Source organism: Idiotropiscis lumnitzeri, chromosome 10 (assembly GCF_059441095.1).
Source record: "Idiotropiscis lumnitzeri isolate Australia: NSW breed Sydney's pygmy pipehorse chromosome 10, RoL_Ilum_1.0, whole genome shotgun sequence".
NCBI classification, from domain to species: domain Eukaryota; kingdom Metazoa; phylum Chordata; class Actinopteri; order Syngnathiformes; family Syngnathidae; genus Idiotropiscis; species Idiotropiscis lumnitzeri.
Genome location: NC_142400.1, coordinates 8,231,225 through 8,252,936, shown reverse-complemented (window position 1 = coordinate 8,252,936; position 21,712 = coordinate 8,231,225). Strand labels below are relative to the sequence as shown.

Genomic DNA, 21,712 nt, shown 5'->3' with positions numbered 1-21,712 from the left:
AGAACATAAGGGTGTGGTCAGGCGTGAGCGATAATTGCTAGTGACGTGCGCCGACTGGTGTACACAGTCAGCAGAGGTGGAATTCATTTTGGGTTTCCAGGAACTAGTCGCGTCCACTCCGCTGGCTACAGTACTGTCAGGTAAATAAATCACATGATTTAAGATCTAAACTTCTCATTCAGGCTGTGTACCACACCTTAAAATGACACTTAACAACATTTAAATAGGTATTTAAAATACCGCAGAAAAAACAATATTTTATATGCTTGTGTAGTGCCGATTAGTTTCCGGTGTGCATATCTGGAAAAGTCCGGTAGCGTTCGTTCCATGAGTTTGAATTAGTGCTTGATTAAAATGTATTATTGTTAGTATTTTTTTCAACATATACTTGTAATCATTTATGTCATTAAATTGTTTACTTTTTCATTGTAAACAGAAGTAAAAATGTTCGTAAAATTACCCATTTTTTTTCGCATATTTAAATTAGAATCATTTTTTGTCATAAAAATATTAGATATTGTCACCCTCTTAAAAGTGATCTAAGTCATATTTTGACAACTATATTTATTTATTTATTTATTTATTTATTCATTTATTGCCTTAAACATCTTAGAATACAGGCCACCTCCGCCAAAATCGGCCACATCTTTAGTCAATAGATCATTGATAAATTCTACCCCTGAAATGAAATTAATAATTAATATAATTATCATTATTTGGTTCAATTCTTTGTTTTTTTTGAAAAACTGAAAACATTACTTATAGGGCCATTTTTTGGAAATGATGATATTTGATGGTACTGTACATTTACCTGACCGTGAGATTCAAATATTGTCTGCACTGCTTAGCTCAAGCTATTTGGGATGTGTTGACATTTGTGTCGATTTGATAAACGTGGCCGTGGCAGACAGATCAATTCAAATATCAATAATACTGATACTGACGATGGCAATGCTTTTGTTTATCAGTGGCATGAGCTGGTTGTTTGAGTTCTGTTTTGCTCCTGTATGCACTGCTACAGTTTTATTCAACACAAATATATTCCAAAATGTAGAAAATGAGCTGTCAGAAAACAAAGAGCTGCAGAAATGGAGAGAGGAAAAGGGAAATGGACATCCTAGCCAGAGGCAACTGTACTGCAAGAGGCCTTTCAGTTTGGAAGACAACTGAGGTAAATAATAGTTAAGAAGTTACAAGATATTAGTCATCGCTGTGCAACTTTTTTTTCGCCCAAAAATTTACTTAGACCTTTACATACTATGCTTTCTGTATAAATGCTGTTTGATAGAATATAAATGCACATTTGTCTTAAATGTGAAAGGTATTCTGTATACTCTGCATATTTCCACAGAAGCATGTGAACAATTTTTTTTTTTTTTTTTTTAATTTAGTGCAAAAATGGCACAAACGCACTTAATTCAGATTAAGCCAATTATCCATATTGGTGATACTGGTTCAGTATTTACATGGATGGATACCAAATCTTGGAGTATTGCACGCCATGTCCTTCAAAAGTCTTAAATTTAGCTTCCTTATTTGCCCTATTTACTGGTCACACCTGGTTTGTTGCAGTAATGGGTGAGTTAGTCATAAAAAAACACATTTTTGAACTGAAACACCTCCTTAAAAAACACCTGCTTTTTAATGTTGGGGTGGGGAACTGACCGGACTGCCCAAGGGCCATTTCCAGCCCACTCGAGCAATTGAGTCGACCCTCCATTTGCAATCCTAAAAACAAATAAAACCTCAGAGGAACTGCTCTAAAAAAAATCTAATAAATAAATTCTCTCTTGATGACTTCATAAAAAAGTGAAGTGGCCACAGATAGGAAAATGTCTCCCCACCTTCGCACAATAAACACCTAGATTAACAACTGGTGCGTTCAGGTACCCACCGCACAAGCTGGTCAAACACAATCGAGCCACAACAATCCTTTTTATTTCCCCGTTATCTGCACTAGCCTCATTTGTTCTGTGTGTTTATGTGAGATAAGTGTTAATTCCTTGCTTGTCACACACACCAGGGGAGGGTGTAGGGACAGTAATCACTGCACCTCCGTGGGTGAAAGCCACCAGTGGTCCTCTCTAATTATTGGATTTTCCCACTACGTGTGTGTGTGTGTGTGTGTGTGTCTTATAGCGCCTCTATCGCTCATCGATTGATAGCATTTTATTATCCGCCCCCTCCTTCTCTTTCTGCTCCTGTTGCTTTATCTATATCCTATCATGTTTGTGTGTGTGTGTGCCCGCGGACTCATTAGCTCACTTCCTGGAGATCATTAATTTCCCATGATGCCTCAGTGCTCCTATGTGGCTAATTTGTCCCCCGTTGGTGAGCAAGCGCTCCCTCAGCAAATACAGTGTGGACCACAGCGGAGGAAAAGGCACCACAAGGGGTCTTTTTCCACTGAGACTCATTTGCTGGACCACATAGTTGTGGTGGATTCTGAGAAGATGCCGCGAGGTAGTATTTGCATGCACTGCATAGAATTATTTTTAATTGCAGAATGTGTGCATGTAGACACAGGTGAATGCTTGTCTGCTCATTCTTCAAATTTATCTGACCCCCCCCCCCAAAAAAAAAAATAATAAACAAGTATTAAATATGAATATCTTTAGAGAAAAGTTTTCATGTTGTGTTCCAGAGCCTCTTACTCATTTGGGGAAGTTGACATTTAAGTTACTCCTACTGGTAAAGTGAGCTGGAAATTGAAAAGCTTCCATCTCTTCATTTTCTACCGCTGCGTTTCCCAGTGGACTTTGAGCAAGAGACAAGATAAACCATGGACTACTAAACTTGAAGAGGTTTTTAAATTTTAGGCCCACCGCGCACCAGAGCGATGCAGCCGAATGTGACTGAAGTGAATCATCCACCGAGAGGCGTGCAGAGCGCGGAGCCAACAGGGCGGAGGCCCAACCTGAGGGGCATTCACAACATGGGTGCCTCGTCATTGTTTCCTGGTGTGAGGTTTTTGTTTTTTTTGTGCTCGTGCTGATTTTCCCATTCTGGTCGCAGCGCATCTCCAAATGTGCTACATCAACTTGTCTTTCTGTAACATTTCCTTTAAACTTTTTTTTTTTTTTTTTTTCTCGACTTGTCATCGCTCAGTACTCCTTCCAAAATAATTCTTTTCATCCTCCATCCCGTCCATCCGTCATGTGTCCTGATTTTGGTTTTCCTTGGTCTTCTCAATGGTCAAATATGTTTTTCATCACTTCCTGGCGAGTGATCATTCAGCATTCATGTTCTGTCTGAGTGACTCATTAGGACGGAAACTTTTATTATTGATTTTTTTTTTTTTTTTTGAACTGCTGCTGCGCCACGTTTTCATTCTTGAAACAAATACGTTCATGGTTTTCTTTGTGACATTTCAACTCTGTGGCATGCATTTTTATGACTCAACAACTTGTGATTCTTAACTAAACTAGTACATCTTATGTAGGACAATAACAGTTTGATTTATGTCATCTCAAATGCTTGTGGAAAACGGGTTGCAGATTCTGTCGGCCGCACTTGGGGAATTTCATACTTATTTTGAAGAAGAGCCGACGCTGAAATGCTTAGTCGCTGTGTTCCAAACAAAGATGCCTGCAATTCTCAACCAACCGTAGATACAAATGATATCAGACACAACATTGTTATGTTAGGTGCTGTTGTGGGCCGAGCTTGAATGCTGACTCGCATGCTTAGCGACATGTTTCTTTATAGTGGTGTTAATGAATTTTTAGACGTGGTGTTTTCAGATCTTCAAACAATAATTCCTACTTCCTTGATTTAGATTACGTATCACGTCAACATTTATTAGCGAAAATCCTAAACCCATTATGTCGCCACAAGGTGGTGCGAAGACCAAGAGTCCTTTTGGTCAGTTTTTCAACCATTATGTAATAGAAATTGAAAACAAAGAGCAAGAATGATATTGATTTTAAAAATTTATTAGTCTAGTACGTTTGTCCCCTCATCTCGAGGGCTGGGTATCGATTCAAATTTCCAAAATCGATTTGGATAGACAAGGGCAAGATTCGATTCAATTCACAATTCACTTGATTTTTTTTTTTTTTTTTTTTTTTTTTTTTTTTAAATCAATCAAGGGTTTCACGCAGTACCAATTTTACTTTCGTATGGAAGGCATTCTCAGAAGAACCAATGCTGCAATTAGTAGGAACTGCTTTCTGTAACGAGATGCACTTGTAAAAATCTCGATATTTACATTAAGGATTGATGCCAGTGCAGTTAAAAAATAATCATGCAAGTTTTACTAAACATGACCTGATCAAAATCATAAATAAATATGCCTTCATGCTTGTTGGCGCTGACTTCACGGCTTTCACCATTTAGTTTTGATGCGCTACTTTCGCGTAGTGACAAAATCTCATGTGCCGTGTGAGGTCATGTACATTTATGGGGATATCGATATCAGGCTATGAAAAGGAAAATTGATTAAAATCGATACATTTTTTTTTTTTTTTTTTTTTAAAACCCAGCCCGACTCATCTCGCTCCAAGTTCCATTTTTCAAACAGCTACATCAGAACGATTCTTGCCACACAATGTCAAAGCAAGACCGCTATTGATTTTTGAATCAAATCGGACTAAAAATAGCTGGAGGTAACTGAGGTCCAATGTTTGATTACTACATTTGCAGAACCTTGTCTCCTTGCGACCACATTAATACAGTCACGCTGAACATGTCAGGATGACATTTTTCAATCCTGTCGTTTTGCAACAAACTCAAAACGACTGACGTCAGTCAGACGTTTTCAACTGATTGCGCTGAAACCTTCCAACGTTATATTTCCCTGTTGATCGAGTGCTGATGCGATTTTCCTCAGCGCTAACACTTGATTGCCTTTCTGTCATCTGCCAAATTTCACTCTTGATTACCCAAATTTGCCTTCCATCTGTGGACATTTTTGCACTTCCTGTCCTCTGCTTGCACTCAGAGGAATGTTCACAAGATGAAGTGGACCATTTTTCTTGTTTCGTTTTTTTTTTTTTTTATATCCCTCTTTATGACCCTTCTTCCCTCCACCCCATTGCTCTTGCACAGCCGTGTCAGTAGCCTCTTCATGCTCTTATCTCCACTTATACAGGTTGACACCAAGTCAATTGCAAGGGGCACTAATCAACCACACACACGCACACACGCACACACACACACTCACACACATTTATGTACAGATATACTATATCGTTGCGGCTGTCACACACATCCTCCTTTTTTCTTCCCCAACAATCCCGCTATTTCTGGCCTCTTCTTTTCCTGATGAACCATATGCATACATGTTTAAATCACACAATCACTCTTCTACACCCCAATAAATGGCTTCATCCCTTCGTTCGACTTTTCTACCACTTTGACCAAATTTCTCTTGATAGGCCTTCATTTCGTGTCCGGGGCGAACTACCTTTTTGTCTTTTGTTACTTTTTGCCTTTTTTTTTTTTCTTGCCACTCATTTACCATTGTGGCGCTATGATGAGGCGGTCATCACAATTACTCCTTTTGTATATAAAAAATGAAAAAAAAATGCATTGTGTGTTTTCTCTTTCTGTCTGTCTCTCTCTCTCTCCCTCATAATTACACCTCTCGACTCAAGCAGCGATGGTAAATGCTTTTCTATTCCCTTCTCTCCATCACTCTCCCTCAATTTCCATCGTTCCCTTTCTTCCTCACCAAGCAAATTACATCTGGGTTGCCATGGCGACGTGTTTATTGAATGCTTTTTTGACGCGCTGTCTTGCAATGAATCCCCCTCCTGCCTCATTTCTTGCTTCTTGTATATTTCGCTACTTTTTTTTTTTTAAATTGTAGTGTTATTGATGTTCTCGGCTGCTGTTTTGTTCTTGTAATGGTAAAAAAACAAAACAATTGAGATAGATGAAGCAAATAAGGTGTCTTATCGATAGCGTGTGCTATCCATCACAATTGACTGTGTAAGTATCCCCAGCTGAATGAAAGTGAGAGATCCCGTTGTGACGAGCGTCTACTCTTTTTATTGTGCAGTGCTGACGAGTGTCAACTGTGTTTCCCGTTGATGCCTTTTCTTTGACTATTTTTCCTCTCTTTGGGCTGCCACAAAGCAGCATGATTCAGCGTGGAAGTGAAACAATATGAAAACTACATATTCAATCATTTCATTCATTCATTTTGATTTTGAACACAAAATATTTAAAATTAGCAAAGTTATGTAATTGTTTTAATGCAGGGTTGGGCAAACTTTTTGATTGGCGGGCCACAATGCGTTCTAAAATTTGACAGAAGGGCCACACCAGGAGCAGATGGGTGGAGTGTTTTGGTAAACCTCACCTCATCGGAGAAAAATAAAAAAACATTTAATTTGAAATGAAAGTGAACAAAAGCATTACAACAAAATATGTCTTTGGAAAAACCACAGTATTTAGAAAATAAATAAATAATTAATTTTTTTTCCAAGTTTGCCGGGCCGGATTAAAACGTTTAACGGGCCGTAGTTTGCCCACGCCTGTTTTAATGCATGCAAGAACCCACAAAATCAGGCTAAGAATCAATATCGCCATCAGGTGCCTTTTTGAAACTTTAAATTTTACCACCTGAGATTTTTCCATTGAACTTCTTATCCTGACAGCAATCTCTCCTTGTTTTAACCGATGCAATTATCTGAAATCTACATTGCATCAGCTCCCAAATTCCGTAATCATCTTCTTTGCAGGTGGAAAAAATCTGTTACAAATGCGCCGGATGTCAACTTGTTTGTTGTCGGAAAGTCTCCCTTTTTTTCCTCAATTAGTTTGCTTTTGTGCCACCCACCGAAATGGACGAGCCAGAAAATAAAAAATCCTTCTACTTTGTGATGCTAAATACGGAAGTATTAAAAAAAAAAAAAATTTAAAAAAAGGACACGGTTTCAGTAAAGGCACTAAAAAAAATTCAAATTAAGAGTGTTTAAACTTTTTAACACTATATGTGCAGAATGTTAGAATGTATCTTAAGACCTTGCCTGTTCAGTTATGATTTCCTCTGGCAGAAATAAGAAGTCAACCACCTTTCCTGAGCAGATTGTGTTTGACCTTAGGTGATTCACTGCATGAACATGAATGGACAAGGTTGTGTGCTGGCATCTTCTGTGGAAAGAAAAAAAAAAAAAATCACACAACTCCTAAAAGAGGATAAAAGATTAATTTATGAGGCGTTTCTTTTTACTCTGAGTCATGCGACCCGCAGGCGCGCTCGTTGGCAGCCTCCTCAAATGATGAGGAGTTCAAACCTGGCACGCTTTTATTTGGTACTTTGACCGTTTAAACTGTTCTCATGTCTCCTTGGCTGCTTTTTAAAAGCATTTGGGCAGAAAGTTTGCTTCTTTTTCTGAGATGGCAGAGCATGAAGAGTGAGGTGGGTTGTTGTGGTAAATGGAGATCAAGGCACAACCTTCAATGACTCAATGCTGGCACGATTCCACAGCCGGAGCCTCGTTCATCTCAAAGTGTCCATCTGGGACGGAGCGGGGGACAGGAGGGAGGGAGAGAGGATAAATTGTTGAGGTGTTCAGGGTGGGGTGTTTAGAATGACTTTGCACAGAGAGGATAGAGAGGGGGAGACGAAGCACACTGAGAACACAGAGTGATGCCGGGAAGATGCTGCCAATGAATGGAGGGAAGCGAAGGATGCACAGTGACTCCACTACTCATGAACAGATATTATGTGACAGGGGAGGGCAAGGTCACGCATGAGACACGCTACAATTTAATGGTGAATTATTTACGAAAAACTTAGAAATGGCCTTTTTGTAAGAGGTTGAGGAAACATGAGGACTGTGGCCAAATAATGGCTTGATTGATTACAACCAAATTTGCTGTTTGATGCTGGTTCCATTTGAAATTGGAGGAAGATAGAGGTTTCTCTGTATGTTGACTTTTATAGTGGATGGTTTCCAAAGTCTATGCTTGGGAGCCCCAAATGTGTCGCATGTCCGTCTATTGTCTATATTACATATCGCTATTAGTTGATAAGTAAAAATGACTGAAATTAAAAGGCTTTTTTTTTTTTTTTTTTTAAATGATCACCCAAGGACTAATCTTTTTTTTTTTGGTCGGGGGGGGGGTAATTGGGACCGGACCCCCCCCCCCCCGCCCCATGAAAAGTGGATAAACACATTTAAGATTGATTGACTTATTATTATTATTATTATTATTATTTATTTTTTTTCTCTCTTTTTATTTTGGGGGATTCACACCTCTATTACGCCGTTGCGACTTTTTTTTTTTTTTTTGGCCGATGCTTCGTTGTCTGTGGGCTGAGTGAACCGTGCTTGCCAATTAGCATACGAGCTAAATCCATTCGTGCTCTCATTGGTCGATGTCGCGGACCGGAACCAATCACGCGCCTTCTATGAGCGCCTGTGGGAATGTACAAAGCGTCTGACTCAATCTCTTCGAAGCAACGCATCCTTTGGAAATATGGCTGTATTTTTTATTAATTAATTTTTTTTACCTTTGGAAAATCCGTTAAACTCTGAAGCTGCAAAACGTGAAGTGCGACGTGGCGAGGGATTTGTGTATTTTGTGCGAAATTCAGTTGTAATTCATGTACAGTATATGTCGACATTATGCCAATACCATTTCTAATTTGGCTTCTGAGTAGAAAAACTTGGGTCAATCAAAGTTGTCAGGAAGTGTAGTATACCCGCAATCAATCATTTCTACATTTCCTTAAGTGAAAACATTTGCCGTTCTAAGAATTTTTGGCATGTTTTGGAATGTTTTCTCATCTCTGATGAAGTCAGATGGACATTTGGCAGCCTCAAAGCAAGATAATTGTTCCCCCAAGAGACGTTCAAGCATGCCCGAGCACTTCAAATTATAGGCTCCGAGATAATAAAAAAAAAAAACAACAGCAGATTTTTATTTTTTTCTTTCGTTTCTTTTTTTTTTTTTTTTTTTTTTTTATCAATGACTTTTCCCCCTCTTCTAGTTCTCAATGATTTTTCTCGGGAATTATCAATGCGCAGTAGTGCACAAACCATTTTGTGTGTGCGTGATTCAAACGCCTCCTCACTTTTGTTCTCTCGTCACCCCCTTTGACAGGCTCACAAATGTAGCACACAAACATTCAATTACAGAAATATGCCGCTTTCTTACAATAATCCAACTGCACTGGCTCCAATTAACTTCACAGACACTTTCACTTGATGAAGCCGACAAAGACAGCAACAACGACACAATTCAGGAAAATAATTAGCCTCTTCTTGCTTCCCTCCATTGAGACAGCGATAATATAAACTCCCACATGTTGACACACTGGTTTATGGTTTTGTGATTTGAATTATTAATTGCCAGTTAGGTTCTCATGGCTGGAGGAGGATGTGGCCTTCCAGACTGTTATCTGACTGCCTCGCCTTCCCCTCATCAGGGGCCGGACTGAAAGCGATATCTCTTAATGATTGCCATCGCAGTCTTTCAGTAAATGAGCGAAAGTGATCCGGCTCTCTAATGACCAGCGTGAATAATTGCCATCTAAATAAAGGCTCCGTTTGGTGTTTAAAAAAAAAAAAAAAAAGACGACATCTGCTGTGTCTCTTGCTATCTTTGCTCTATTTCTTTTTTCTACACTGGGCTCACTTTGTTGCTTTCGCACACTTCTGTCACCTTATGATCATGTGGACAACATCTCGTATGCCCTCTGAGCCTCACGTGAAACAAATTTAAGAGGGATTTCAACATTTAGGTTTTAGTTCTTTCAAACAGAAAAAGCGCAGCAGGAAGTTATATTTTTGATCCCACTTTTATTTACCCAGCTGTTTTTGAGAGTTCAAATGCTTCCCTTTTTATTATAACAACTGCTATCGACAGACACTACCGCCCCAATTTAGGGAATGTTGGGTGTATGGCATTGAAGTTCTACAGTTTGCTCTACTTAAGTGCAAACGTATCAGGCGAAAGGAGTTAAGAAAATGGTTTTATCTTGCAAAAATTGCCATTTTTGGGTGGCGGGTTGTAATAAGAGTGGGGAAAAACATATCCTTTGACAATAACAAGAATAAAGTCATGGATAACCATTCTTGTTGCATGACTGAGTTCTGTTCCGACTGAGGTGATGTAGACTATCATGAACCTTTGCAAAATCAGATGTGGCATTGTCTTTTACGTAAATATTAGGGCTGGGCAACGATTAAAATCTTTAATTACGATCAAGCGATGAGGTCTTGGTGATTAATCACGATTAATCGCATCATTATAGACAAACTCCCCCTACATTTCAAGTAGTGTAGAGCGCACTTATTTTAAATGCATTGCCATATTAATGAAAGTGCCAAACATACAGATTTTTTTTCCACCTTGGCACGACGCCTGTACCAGTCAGCGCCACAGCCGGAAGTGACAGACTTTCACAATAAAAGAAATAGTACGAACGGCATTAATGCGTGATAAAATGTTTGTCGGCATTAATTAGATAGTAGATTAATGCCTTAAATTGCCCAGCTCTAGTAAACATTTTTATCAAATACTAAACATGTAAGAGACAGTCAAATGAAAACCTGTAAATTGGCGGTCAACAAATGCCGCTGCGCAAACTTGTACATTGCGAGTCATTTGTAATCTCAAAAGGGCGTCAACCGAGGACCCTGTGTTGAGATAACCGGTGTAGTTCGGAATCTGTTCCCGCCTTTTTTTTGGAAGCAAAAAACAGGTTTTTATCGTTTTTCTTGTCGTAACACGTTTTTCCAAGCTGCTCTTGAACGCATCATTAACAGTTGCCTCGCAGACTATCAATCACACATGGCACATGAGACGGACGTATGCCGCCTGTTGCTCATGGTGAAGAAAAAAAGCAAGCAAACTGAGCAACTGAGCCCGCAAACAAGTAATGTAAGTAAAGTAACAATCTTAGTTACACCTTGAGTATATCGAATTTTTTTTTTTACACATATATACGTTCACAAGCTGAGCCAGAATTTGAAGGTTTGGCTATAGTTCTTTGACACTAAATTGGCTTACCCCTAAACAATTTGTACTTCATATGTATTATATGATAGCTCACCCTGGTTAAGATGAATTAAATTTGACTTCCTCACCGCTTATCAACACTGAGAACGGAGGACCGCATATGTGTTCCAAACCTCATGTCGAAAAAGTCTGATTAAAAACATCCTTTGCAGTTTGGCTTTCTATATATAGCGACATTTTATGGAATTGATCAAATCCGAGCTGCTTGAACTGACGACAAAGTTACAGCTCAGCTCATTAGCCATGTTGTAGCATTTTGTGGTAACGTGACAGTCATCCATCCATTTTTAGATTGCTTAACTTTGGTCATGGTCATGACAGCGGCTGAAAGCAAACCTTAATAAACTATGTTGTGAGTTCTCTTGAGGAAATATTGTCCTCTGTCATCGTGGGTCGTTTTGTGGCAGCAGGCTTTCGTCAGATTTTTTTTTTCTTAATTCCCGTCATCCTTTACTTCTGTTGGATGCGTACATGTATTTTTTCTTTCCTCACCGCAGATCAGAGAGGAGCTCAGAGTGACATCCATTTGGGCTCCAACATTTAGCCGGATGAAAGAGCCGCAGGGTTGCTTCGAGATTAAAGAAAAAGGCACCAGAGAAGCAGAATCTTTATTTTTATCGATTTTTTTGTTTTTTTTTGTTTTTGCTTACTGGCCTTCTTCTGCCTTCCTGCACATTACCTCCTTTCTCACTTGAGTTATTAAAACACCAACCAATCCAACAAGAAGCAATAAATCAAACAAAATATCCAAAGGAAGCGGACGGAATGAGTACTGGTCGAAAAGTAAATAAATGACAAATAAGGAATGAGAAAATCCAGGATAGGGATTTGACGGTACATGTCTTTTGGAAAAGGGGGCGTCCCGGCAATGAGATGGCTCATATTCCGAGAAGAGAACTAATGAGAGGCTCATCAGGCTGCTCTGTTGACTGTCGGACAAGAAACCAATTAAGGTTTAACATGCTGTCACGGTATGCAAATCAGTTAGTGGTTACTCAAAAGTAATTCATTAATGAATTTGTAATGACGGTAAGGATACATTTTGATAACAGTACATTAACATTTGGTCCAATGGTTGGTTCTTCCCCAGGGTCAAACTGATGCAGTCATTAACCTTTTAATATTGTGTGTGTGTGCGACTGTGTATATACTATATAAATAAATATGTCATGTATGTATATAATATATTTTAGGGGTACAATAACAAACACTTTAAACCGGAAAATACTTTTTTGATTCGAAAGATGAGTGTTTCAAAATACAGCGTTTTTTTTTAAAGTAAAAAAAAAAAAATGTGGCCACAAGATGCTGTAAAAAAAATTGCCTCTGTTTTTAGCTAAATATTGGAAAAACTGTCACCCAATTAAAGGGGAAAAAAAAGAAAGAAGCTGGTACTGCAGTAATGCTAAAGGGGTGTTAACAGGATTTTCCTCTTTGGTAATCAGTTATATTTGTAGTTGAAAAAGCCCGTTTAGCTGGCAAAAATGTCAAGAAACTTGGCCTGACTTTCATCAGTCAACCACAAGAAACCCAAACGCAGTCCAGAACTGGTGATGGAAGCAGGCTGGCCTCCAAGCAGGTGGCAAATGTGCCTCGTTGTTTTTGTTGTTATTGTTCCCGCAATTCAAACATTCTGTTGCAAAGCCGACTTTGGATCTGCCCATTTAATCTCCAAAACTAACCGAGAAACATCAGCGGCTGACAGATAATGAGCCATTTGATAAGACAATAACTGTAGATCAATAAAAAACCGGAGAAAAAAAGATTCAATTGAGCGTGATTCATTCTAACCAAATTTAATGATTACTCTATAGAAGATAAAGTGTAGTTTATTGTATTTAGAATTTTTCTTACTTGTCAATCTTCAAGTACTTCACAGATTACCGGCGTGTGTCGAGATGCAGTTAGTTCCAGGCGCAAGTTGAAGTTTGCCCTTAATTTAAGAGCGTTCTTAAAAATGTGGTGTCCGCCATGTTGGAATTACAGCCATCTCATGAAGAGTCAATAATACTCAAAAGTTCACCGCCTCCACCATAGTGTATTGGAAAAAATGATGTAGTATGCTTTGGATCCTTTGAAAGTGGTACTGTGCTTATAATGCGGTGTGCTATGAATCATTTTGAAAGTGGTACTTTTCATATGATGCGGTATACTTTGAATCGTTTGAAGGCGGCACTCTGCAAAAAGTGACTGCGATCCCTAAACGGTGAATACGATAGTTTCGGGGAAACGTCTTAAATTAAAACTGGGAAGTGGACGCTTCAATCATCATGATTGGTTACGTTCAAATCCAATTTGTTGGTGTCAACGACAAAATCCTTGAGAGACCTTGAAAGGCCATGACATAAAAAAAGTTCAGTTGTCAATAAATGTGAATTAATAGCAGGAGAACAATGGAGGCAGGGCCGAGGTGTGGCTGATGTACAAAAGCAATTTAAAATTAATTTCCTGATGAGATTTTTAAGTTTTTGTTTGCCATGGAGCAATGTAATCTCATAAACATTTAGTTTTAAATTGTACAAATTACACTCTGTATAACAGTTTGTTTGCTTAATTTCCAAGATCGAGGTACTGTGGTTGCGTGATGTTGGTGTTTATGTTCACCTTCAATAATGTGCTCCATAATCATCCCACAGATGGTGTGACATTTTGTATTGTAAATTTGCTGTGAAACAAACAAAAAGGCGGCTATAAGAAAGAAAGGAGAAAAAAAAAAATCAACAAAGCCGGTGGTGGCTAAATACTTTAGCACAACATGCTACTGTTTCATCTTTTGATGGAAATGTCTTGGTTGAGCTCAGTGAAAGGTGGGAACTCCCTGAACATTTATCAATAGTCTTACATTTATGAATGAACTTAATTCATATCCATTCTTCAAGTGCTACACACACACACTCACGAGACACACAATCGGATGACACACAGACGACATTAGCTATTCTGCCGCTAATTGCATCACGTACTACATTTCCTGGCGGATTAGTTGAGCCTCAGTGACTCGCACGTGTTGTGTGTGTGTGTGTGTGTGTGCGTGTGTGTGTCTGCATTCTGTGTGCTCACTGGAACAGTGAAGCTGACTATCAATTATTCATGTTGTGTGCTACTCAATCAGATACTTTGGAATCCATCTCAACGCCCCTTCTCTCACCTGCAGGGATTACAGGACGTTGGGAGGCAGCGCAGCGGCTCTGCTGTACATCAGCATGCGGCCGTCATGGCGGCAACCGGGAATTCTTCATCGGGATCAAGAGAGCACAGGGTGGTGCTTCCGTCCTGCTTCCACTGGTGGAGAGGGTAGGAGCAGCGAGATAACTTGCAGTATTATTTATTCCAAGCTAAATATGCAGACTGCTGCGTTTCAACAACAAGTGTCACTTGTCTTTTAAAGTACAACAACAACAAAAAAATCATCAAAGAAACAGCTTGATGCTGAGAGAAATATTTGCTTTCCTGCCAAGAGTTGTATGAGATTGATGCCAGAGGGGAATATGGTAAACATTAGTCAAGCTTCCATCCAGACGGGACTGCATCTTTGTGCCTGTGCCTCTGTAGTCCACACATTATCATGATAGACTTTATTTATTTAACGTTTCAGGCACAAAATATCAGAAGTGTACATTGTTTCATATTGACAGTACCTCTGTCACACAATTTTCTTTTAATCACTGTTTTTGTGTGTGCCACAAATTTTCGTGCTACTCGGGGGGGGGGGGGGCATATAGGACTGCACACATCCTAACCAAATGTAAAACCAATATGCCGTCTTTGACAAAATAGGTGCATATGTGCAACATATGTGCTCCTAATTTTTTTGTTTTTTTCTATGCGCATACATTCACTATCCTAACCGAGCGACAAAAGGTTTGAAGGAGACAAACAAAAAAAATTACATAATGAGCTGTGATTTTACATTTTTTCCAGTCCAAAGGCCTTCCTGGCATAAAAAAAAAAACACTCAAGGATGGCACAACACTGCTGAACGCATTTTGTGCATTTTTTTCACCCCAAAAAAACAAACAAACAACTGAAACTTTTAATATTATGGAGGTACTATGTTTGTTCTGCATATCATTAAAAATCCTCCAAAAATTATTACAGCAACTCACGCTGCCATATTAGGCAGTTAAGAACCGTGTCTAAGATGCATCTGAAGGGTGATATCACAAAAAAAAAAAAGCTACACGCAACATCAGCATACTCGTGGTTCAGCACCCTGCAGATTCGCATAGTTGCATATTTCTTTTTTTCCCACTTTGGGTATTTTCATTGTTTTTGTGAATTTCCCCGCCATTTCTACTCCAGGTTTTGGGAGAAACTCATTTTGAATTTTTACCAGCATTGTTTGAACATTTTGGGGGTTTTGTAAAATAATTCCTTTTTTTTTTTTTTAATTAATCAAGGGGCCATTCAGAGTGTTTTGGGGGGCCGCATGTGGATTGCGGGCCACCAGTTGCCTATCTCTGATTTAAGGCAATGAAGAATATTTGGTAACTTAACTAAATTCAAAATGAACTGCTGATGCCTCACTAAGGTGATGATTTGGACGATCAAATATGCTGTAACAATATGTTTTTATATTGGAATATTGTTATTATAAATATAACGGATGGGCAGCTTACTTGAACTATGCATATTCAAATGGACAAAATGTTAAACATTTTATACATTATAATTTAAATGGTGGCAACAAATTAACCCTGCAACAGATTAATTCAAATTCCCTTATTTGATTATTTCTTTCTCAATTACAGCATAATGGAGATGAAACTGCTTTCTTGGAAAGGGTTGTGTTCAATGTCTGACGTTCCACTGAATTTATTCCCCAAACTCCCAGTAGACTTTGATACAACAACCTTAATAATTAGTTGCAATACATTTTCATCTAAGCAGTCCATTTCTGCTACAGATTGATATTACTCACAGTTATCTGCTTTTAGCCTCATTTTTGATACATAATGTATCAACTTAACTATTGTATTGCTCATTATTTTCTGTGTTGTTTTAGACTTTACACACTGTTTCCTTTCCTTCCCTGTCTTGTTTAATATCTGCATTTATCTTACAAAATAAGTTTAAGTGGTCTTTTAGCATAACCGCAGTGAAGGGGAAAACAAAAACAGTGTTGCAATATTTATAGTAGTTCTTCATTCGGAACCCCGCAGCAAAGTCATTCTTTCAGTCGGTAGCATTGAAGTATAAATCTTAGATATGTGAAAGTGACTTTTTCATCTTTTCATCTTATTATTTTTTTCTGTCTTACATGGAGCATCTCAACCTGTTAATAAGCGTAAATTTGAGGTGCTAGCTTGCTCACATTGGAACACGTTGTACCCCAGAGGAATATAAACACACACACACACACACACGCACACACTCCACATACATGTGTTGCATATTAGAGTCTTGCAGCTGGCTCGCGTTTAACACACATCAGCATCGTCAAGTTATCATTCCTAGATTGAGCCAATTCTCTTTCCTGTGCATGTGACAGAATATTTTCCCCCTCTTTATTACATTTAATGCAGGGTGAAAGCGGCGCATAGAGGCTACAGTAAATCTGCTTTGTGGAAGGGGTGCAGCACGGGTGAGGAATCCATTACATTTTGGTACTGATGCGTTTCAGAGCAAAAAAAAAAAAAAAATGCCAATGTCATTTTATGACTTTGGCCTTGGCAGAGGTATACCCTTCCAAAACGTAATGAGGCCTGCGGGCCTAAATGGTTTCGTTTATTTCTAGAATACATTTTCGATGTTTGAGCCAATCACCGTTTTTGCACTCAAACTACTACTTTCTCGCCGGGGTCACTTGTCATTTCACTGACACATAATGAAGCTTAGCTCCTCCTCTGCACTGGGATCAGCTGTCAGAGATGAGTTTATTTGGGGGTTTTATTTTTATTCCTTCTAGTTCATTAATTCTAAGAAAGAAAAAACCTTTGAGGATTTTTTTTGGGATTTATTTGACTTTTTGTTTTATTTATTCTTCTATTATTCTCGCTTATCTAATAAACACAGAGATTTTATTGCATTTTATTTCTTTAAAATTATTACATGTATAAATTTTAAAGTCTATCTTTTGTGCAGTAATTCCATTTATTTATTTTCATGATATTTTTTTTAAATAAAAGAACCCATAGTAATTTGGACTCATTTAATTACGTCTAAAGGTTATGTAAAAGTCTCAAAGAATTAAGAGATGCTGTGAGTTTTTTATTTTATTTTTTTAATTATTGCATTGCAAAAAACTAACCATTTGGAGATGCTGTGGTTGTTGTTAAACCAAAAATGATGTCATGTCATCTAAGTATAGTTCAAGGAGGGTGAACAGTAACAGGATAAAAAATTGCTATTAATATAATTTTTCCTTTTACAAATATGTCATCAAATAAATGATGTGATATGTTCTGACGGAGGTCGTCAACTACATTCCTCAAACGGCTACGGATGGAATGAACAACCTTGTGAAGGACGTTATCTGTGATATTGAGAACCTCCTCAATGAGAGAGTCCTCCAGTTTGCGAGTTTTTTTTCTCGTTCACCTCTTATGTGTGTTTTTTTTTTTTTTAATGACTTCAGTGATATCTCTAAGCAATTTCTAATACCTGGATGAGTTCATTCACCCTCTACAAGGTGGGCCATAATTCATGACTCACTTGTCATTTTCTTATCGGTAAAGGAATATACAAACAAGTGATATAATGGAATGGTTGCATATCATGGCACAAGCGTCGGGTTTTTGTGGAGAATAGGAACTCCCAAGTTTTTAAATGATTATTTGAACATATGTTGTTGTCAGTTGTCTGGTCTTTTGGGGTGCATAACACTGGCAGTTTCATTCATTAACTTAACGAATGCTAGCAAGCTTTCTCATAGGTGCTGGTGTCCCAAAAGTTGCCCTTTTATCACACGTTCACTCAATTTGTCTAAATGGAAATGTATAAATTACAAATCTATACGTTCATATATTTATGCCTGTCAGTCGGGTACATTTAACCTTTGTATCCATGTGTTGACATTCAGACAACACAAAAATGTCATCAAACAGACCCGCTTTAAAATGACATCAATAAAATAAACATATTCAGAAATATGACCGAATTCTGGCCCATCCTGTGTAGCCATATAGGGCATCATAGTGTCATGCAGGCGTCTTTTGTTTAAAAAAAAAAATAAAAAAAATCTTACCATGTTTTTGGGTAAAAATAGAGACATCGACAGGGGTAACACTCGGGTCTATCCGAATGAAGGCCTCATTATTTCCTGTTAGACGTGCTTGTGTGTGTGTGGAGAGGGAAATTGATTGAGACAACAACAGTGTGCGTCTGATATGCTCTCTGGTTAGAGCAGTCAAGGAGAGACAAGAGAAGCAATAAAGAGAAGCGCCACAATGTGTGTGTTGTATTGGAAGTAGGACGAGAGGGATTGACTGGCTTTGCGAGACTATAAAAATAATGCTGACACGGCACCGACTGCGTGTGCGCGCATGCGCGTCTTTGTCAGCGTGTCAGGAATCGAAAGGGACGACGACAACGACAAAATAAAAGTTGCAGGAGAAGATTGGGAATCAAATCGCAAGTGCCCGCTTTGATTCCCAATGTGTACTAGCAGCTCTTTAGTTAACAGCGTCATGGATCGATGAAGTCACGCGAGGCCAGTGACGAATGACAAGTGGCGGCGGGAAGACCCGGTGGGGTAAACTGGGCAATGAGAGAAGAAGAAGAAAGATGGCGCCTGGCGATGATGGATGCCTTGCTCTCATTTTGTGCCCCGAACAAAGCCTCTAATTAGTGTTTGTGTAATTCCGTACTGTCTCCTCCGCCTGCTCGTCTTAATTAACGACATTCATCTTCGCCTCCCTCCATCCATCCCTCTCTCACCACCCTCCCTCCTAAAATAACACCACGTGAAGCCCACCTGGACCAGACCTGCTTTTACTTACTCATTCTCTCTCTCTCTCTCTGTCTCTCTCTCTCTCTCTCTCTCTCTCTTAGTCTCTCTCTCTTAGTCTCTCTCTCTCTCTCTCTTAGTCTCTCTCTCTCTCTCTCTCTCTCTTAGTCTCATCTCATCTCATTCTCGCTCACCTTGTGCTCTAACTGTAAGCATTCTTCGGTCACTTCACCTTGAGAAATAGCCCCTCTGTCTTTTTGTTTTGTGTGCGCGTGTAGCTGACTGCGTAAGTGTTCTGCCAGCAGCCCACCCGTGCAAGTCTCCAGAGTGGTGTATTGTGACAGCCCATTTAGTCATCCTCATCATTAATTTCAACAGAAGGCTCAAGAATGAGCAGCAATACAAGGCCGCACCTGCTAAGTATTCCAGTCGACATGCTTCCTCCCCCACCTCCTTTTGAGCAGAGGTGTTGCTAAAAGAAATTGAGGACGACACGAGGCAAACTAAACAAGGAAACAAGGGAGAACGAGATGCGAGAAGTACTTCCCCCGGCTGTTCTGTTGGCTCTATGATATGACAGCTAACGTGGTTTGGGGAATAGGGCCCATGGAGGCGGGGTCGTTCCATAGCAAGGTTTGAGCAGGGTGGTCGCCCAGCGTGCAAAATTCTTGGGGGTGCCAAAGTTGAGATTGTACAGCAAAAGTTGTGCAAAGCGTCAGTATTCTGACGGCAGTCATGCAGGATGTCATGCAAGGAATCACGCAAGATGTCAGTTCAGCTAGCGTCATAGGATTGCATGTGTTATGCTTTTTCTTTTTGGGGCCTTTTTTTTTTTTCAGCACTTATTTCAAAAGATAGAGGAGCCTCTGGGCAGCACAACTGCCTCACAGTCAAATCTGGGTTCAATTCTCCATTGGGACAATTCTGTGTGACGCTTGGGTGGGTTTTTTTCCCATATTTCACGCATTGAATAGAAAACTCTAATTCGGGGAATCACAAGCTTTATACAACAATAATGTCACAAAAAAGTGGACACGTCAAATTTGTACTTTATGCTATCTAAAAGAAGATCATTTGTTTGTTCTCTCTGTTGCTGCAAGTCATTGGCATAGATTGATGAACAAAGTAGAGTAAATTATTTGCTCTAAATATTTTTTTGACAAATTACGTGAAATTGGATAATTTTCCACAGCATACCTTCAGTGCAGAATATGTTTGGGCCTCCAAATGTCGCTGATCAATAACAAAACCACAAGTTGCAGTTTTTCCATTGCAATGAGTTGACTGTAATTTCTTTCAGTTGCGTTTGGCAACTGAAAAAAAAGAAATCCCTTTGGAAACAAATTCTTATTCCGAATAAATAGGAGGTCAACAAGCAACCCAGAACAATAGTAGTTAGTTTTCCCTTTTGAACATTATGGTTGTCACTAGCAACGATATCCCCACAGTTCGTATCTTTGTTTATTTGAATAGGCAGACAGTTGTCTGATGGTACAATTAAACACTTGATTTTGGGATATTTAAAAAAAAAAAAAAGCACTTGAGCATTTATTGAGCCTGTAAACTAAAGTTACAAAAAACCAGAAGAGTTGAAATGCTTGAAAGCCTCTTTGTTGTAATCGTGATCTTCATTTAAGATTTGGAATGAGTGAGTCGTGTGGTTTTAAGAAAAAAAAAAAAAGTCTGAGGATGCTGTCCTCTTGTGCGAACGCAGCCTCACCAGTTTGCCGTGGTTTTCCATCCTTCTCACCGTCAGTCAGCGCTCTATGGTACACGTTTGCACACATGCAGTCATAAATATTCTACGCAGATTGGTACCCATTGCCCATTAGATCCTATTGTTGAAAATAACACAGATGCTCTCCAAACCCGATGCAAGATGAAATGTTCTCTCTGTGTGTGTGTGTGTGTGTGTGTGTGTGTGTGTGTGTGTGTGTGTGTTTACGTATTTGTGCATGCATTTTGTGCTTTTAGCTGCTGAGCGAGGCATAAATGGTTTGTCATCCTCCATCATTCTCATCTTGCGGACCCCCTGAGAGCCCCCACGCAGCCGTAATGCACCATCACTACCCAGAATGCATCTCAGCCTTTACACGGCTTCATGGCTGTCAGCACAAGACCACACAGCCGTGTTCTAGTTCATACTCGAAGCAATTACGAGTCAATTCATCCATCTGGGTTAGCGTGCAAACGGTGATAAAATAGAGAGCAAAAAAAAAACAAAACAATGACATCCATTGGGAATGTAACAACCTCCACCATCCCTACCCCGGTGTGATGTCATCATCCGTCGCCGCATGGAGCGTCCTTGAAGGTGTGGAGGTTGTCTCTGTTAAGACTCCCGGAATATGTAGCTGCTGTAACCTTTAACAACAAAAGGAAATATGTTAATGTGACCTTGGGCGTCAGTTGCAAGTTCAAGATCTTCCCTCTCATCCGATATGGCTTCCCACTTGGTTTGGAATCACATGCGTTGAGAGGATGTGGCTGTCACTTGTTGCCTTAGTCGTTGTCCATTCTGAATGAGTGAGTGCATGCACTTTGCTTTTCTTTTAGATGCACGTTATACGCTCGCCAGAACAAAAAGGCCACTTGTTGAAAAATGGGGTGCGGTATCCTTAGCAAATGCACGTGGCAGTCCAGGGTCTAAGCCACTTCTTGCCAGTCATCTGATTGAGATTGCTGTACCCCACGACCATAATGAGAGTTGAGGACAAGAACTACAGAAAATGGATGCATGGATTTATACAACTCTCACAGAACACCACCAAACAAAAATGAAAAATAATGCAACCTCATCTTGCATCATCTATCCATCCTTTTTTGTGTATCTCTGCACCGTGA

General features: G+C 39.3%; 1 protein-coding gene and 1 long non-coding RNA gene across 2 annotated transcripts; both read left to right on the top strand.

The window, feature by feature from the left end:
* Positions 1 to 4: 4 nt before the first annotated feature.
* Positions 5 to 20,904, top strand: LOC148328948 (uncharacterized). The gene is made up of 5 exons (XM_088306711.1): positions 5 to 140; positions 1,055 to 1,171; positions 14,135 to 14,274; positions 16,506 to 16,564; positions 20,843 to 20,904. The coding sequence occupies exons 2-5, from the start codon at positions 1,058 to 1,060 to the stop codon at positions 20,902 to 20,904; spliced, it is 375 nt and encodes a 124-aa protein (XP_088162837.1). The 5' UTR covers positions 5 to 140; positions 1,055 to 1,057.
* Positions 10,567 to 11,579, top strand: LOC148328949 (uncharacterized). Its single transcript, XR_015845572.1, has 2 exons — positions 10,567 to 10,842; positions 11,478 to 11,579. It is a non-coding gene; the product is annotated as an uncharacterized LOC148328949 (long non-coding RNA).
* Positions 20,905 to 21,712: the final 808 nt, after the last annotated feature.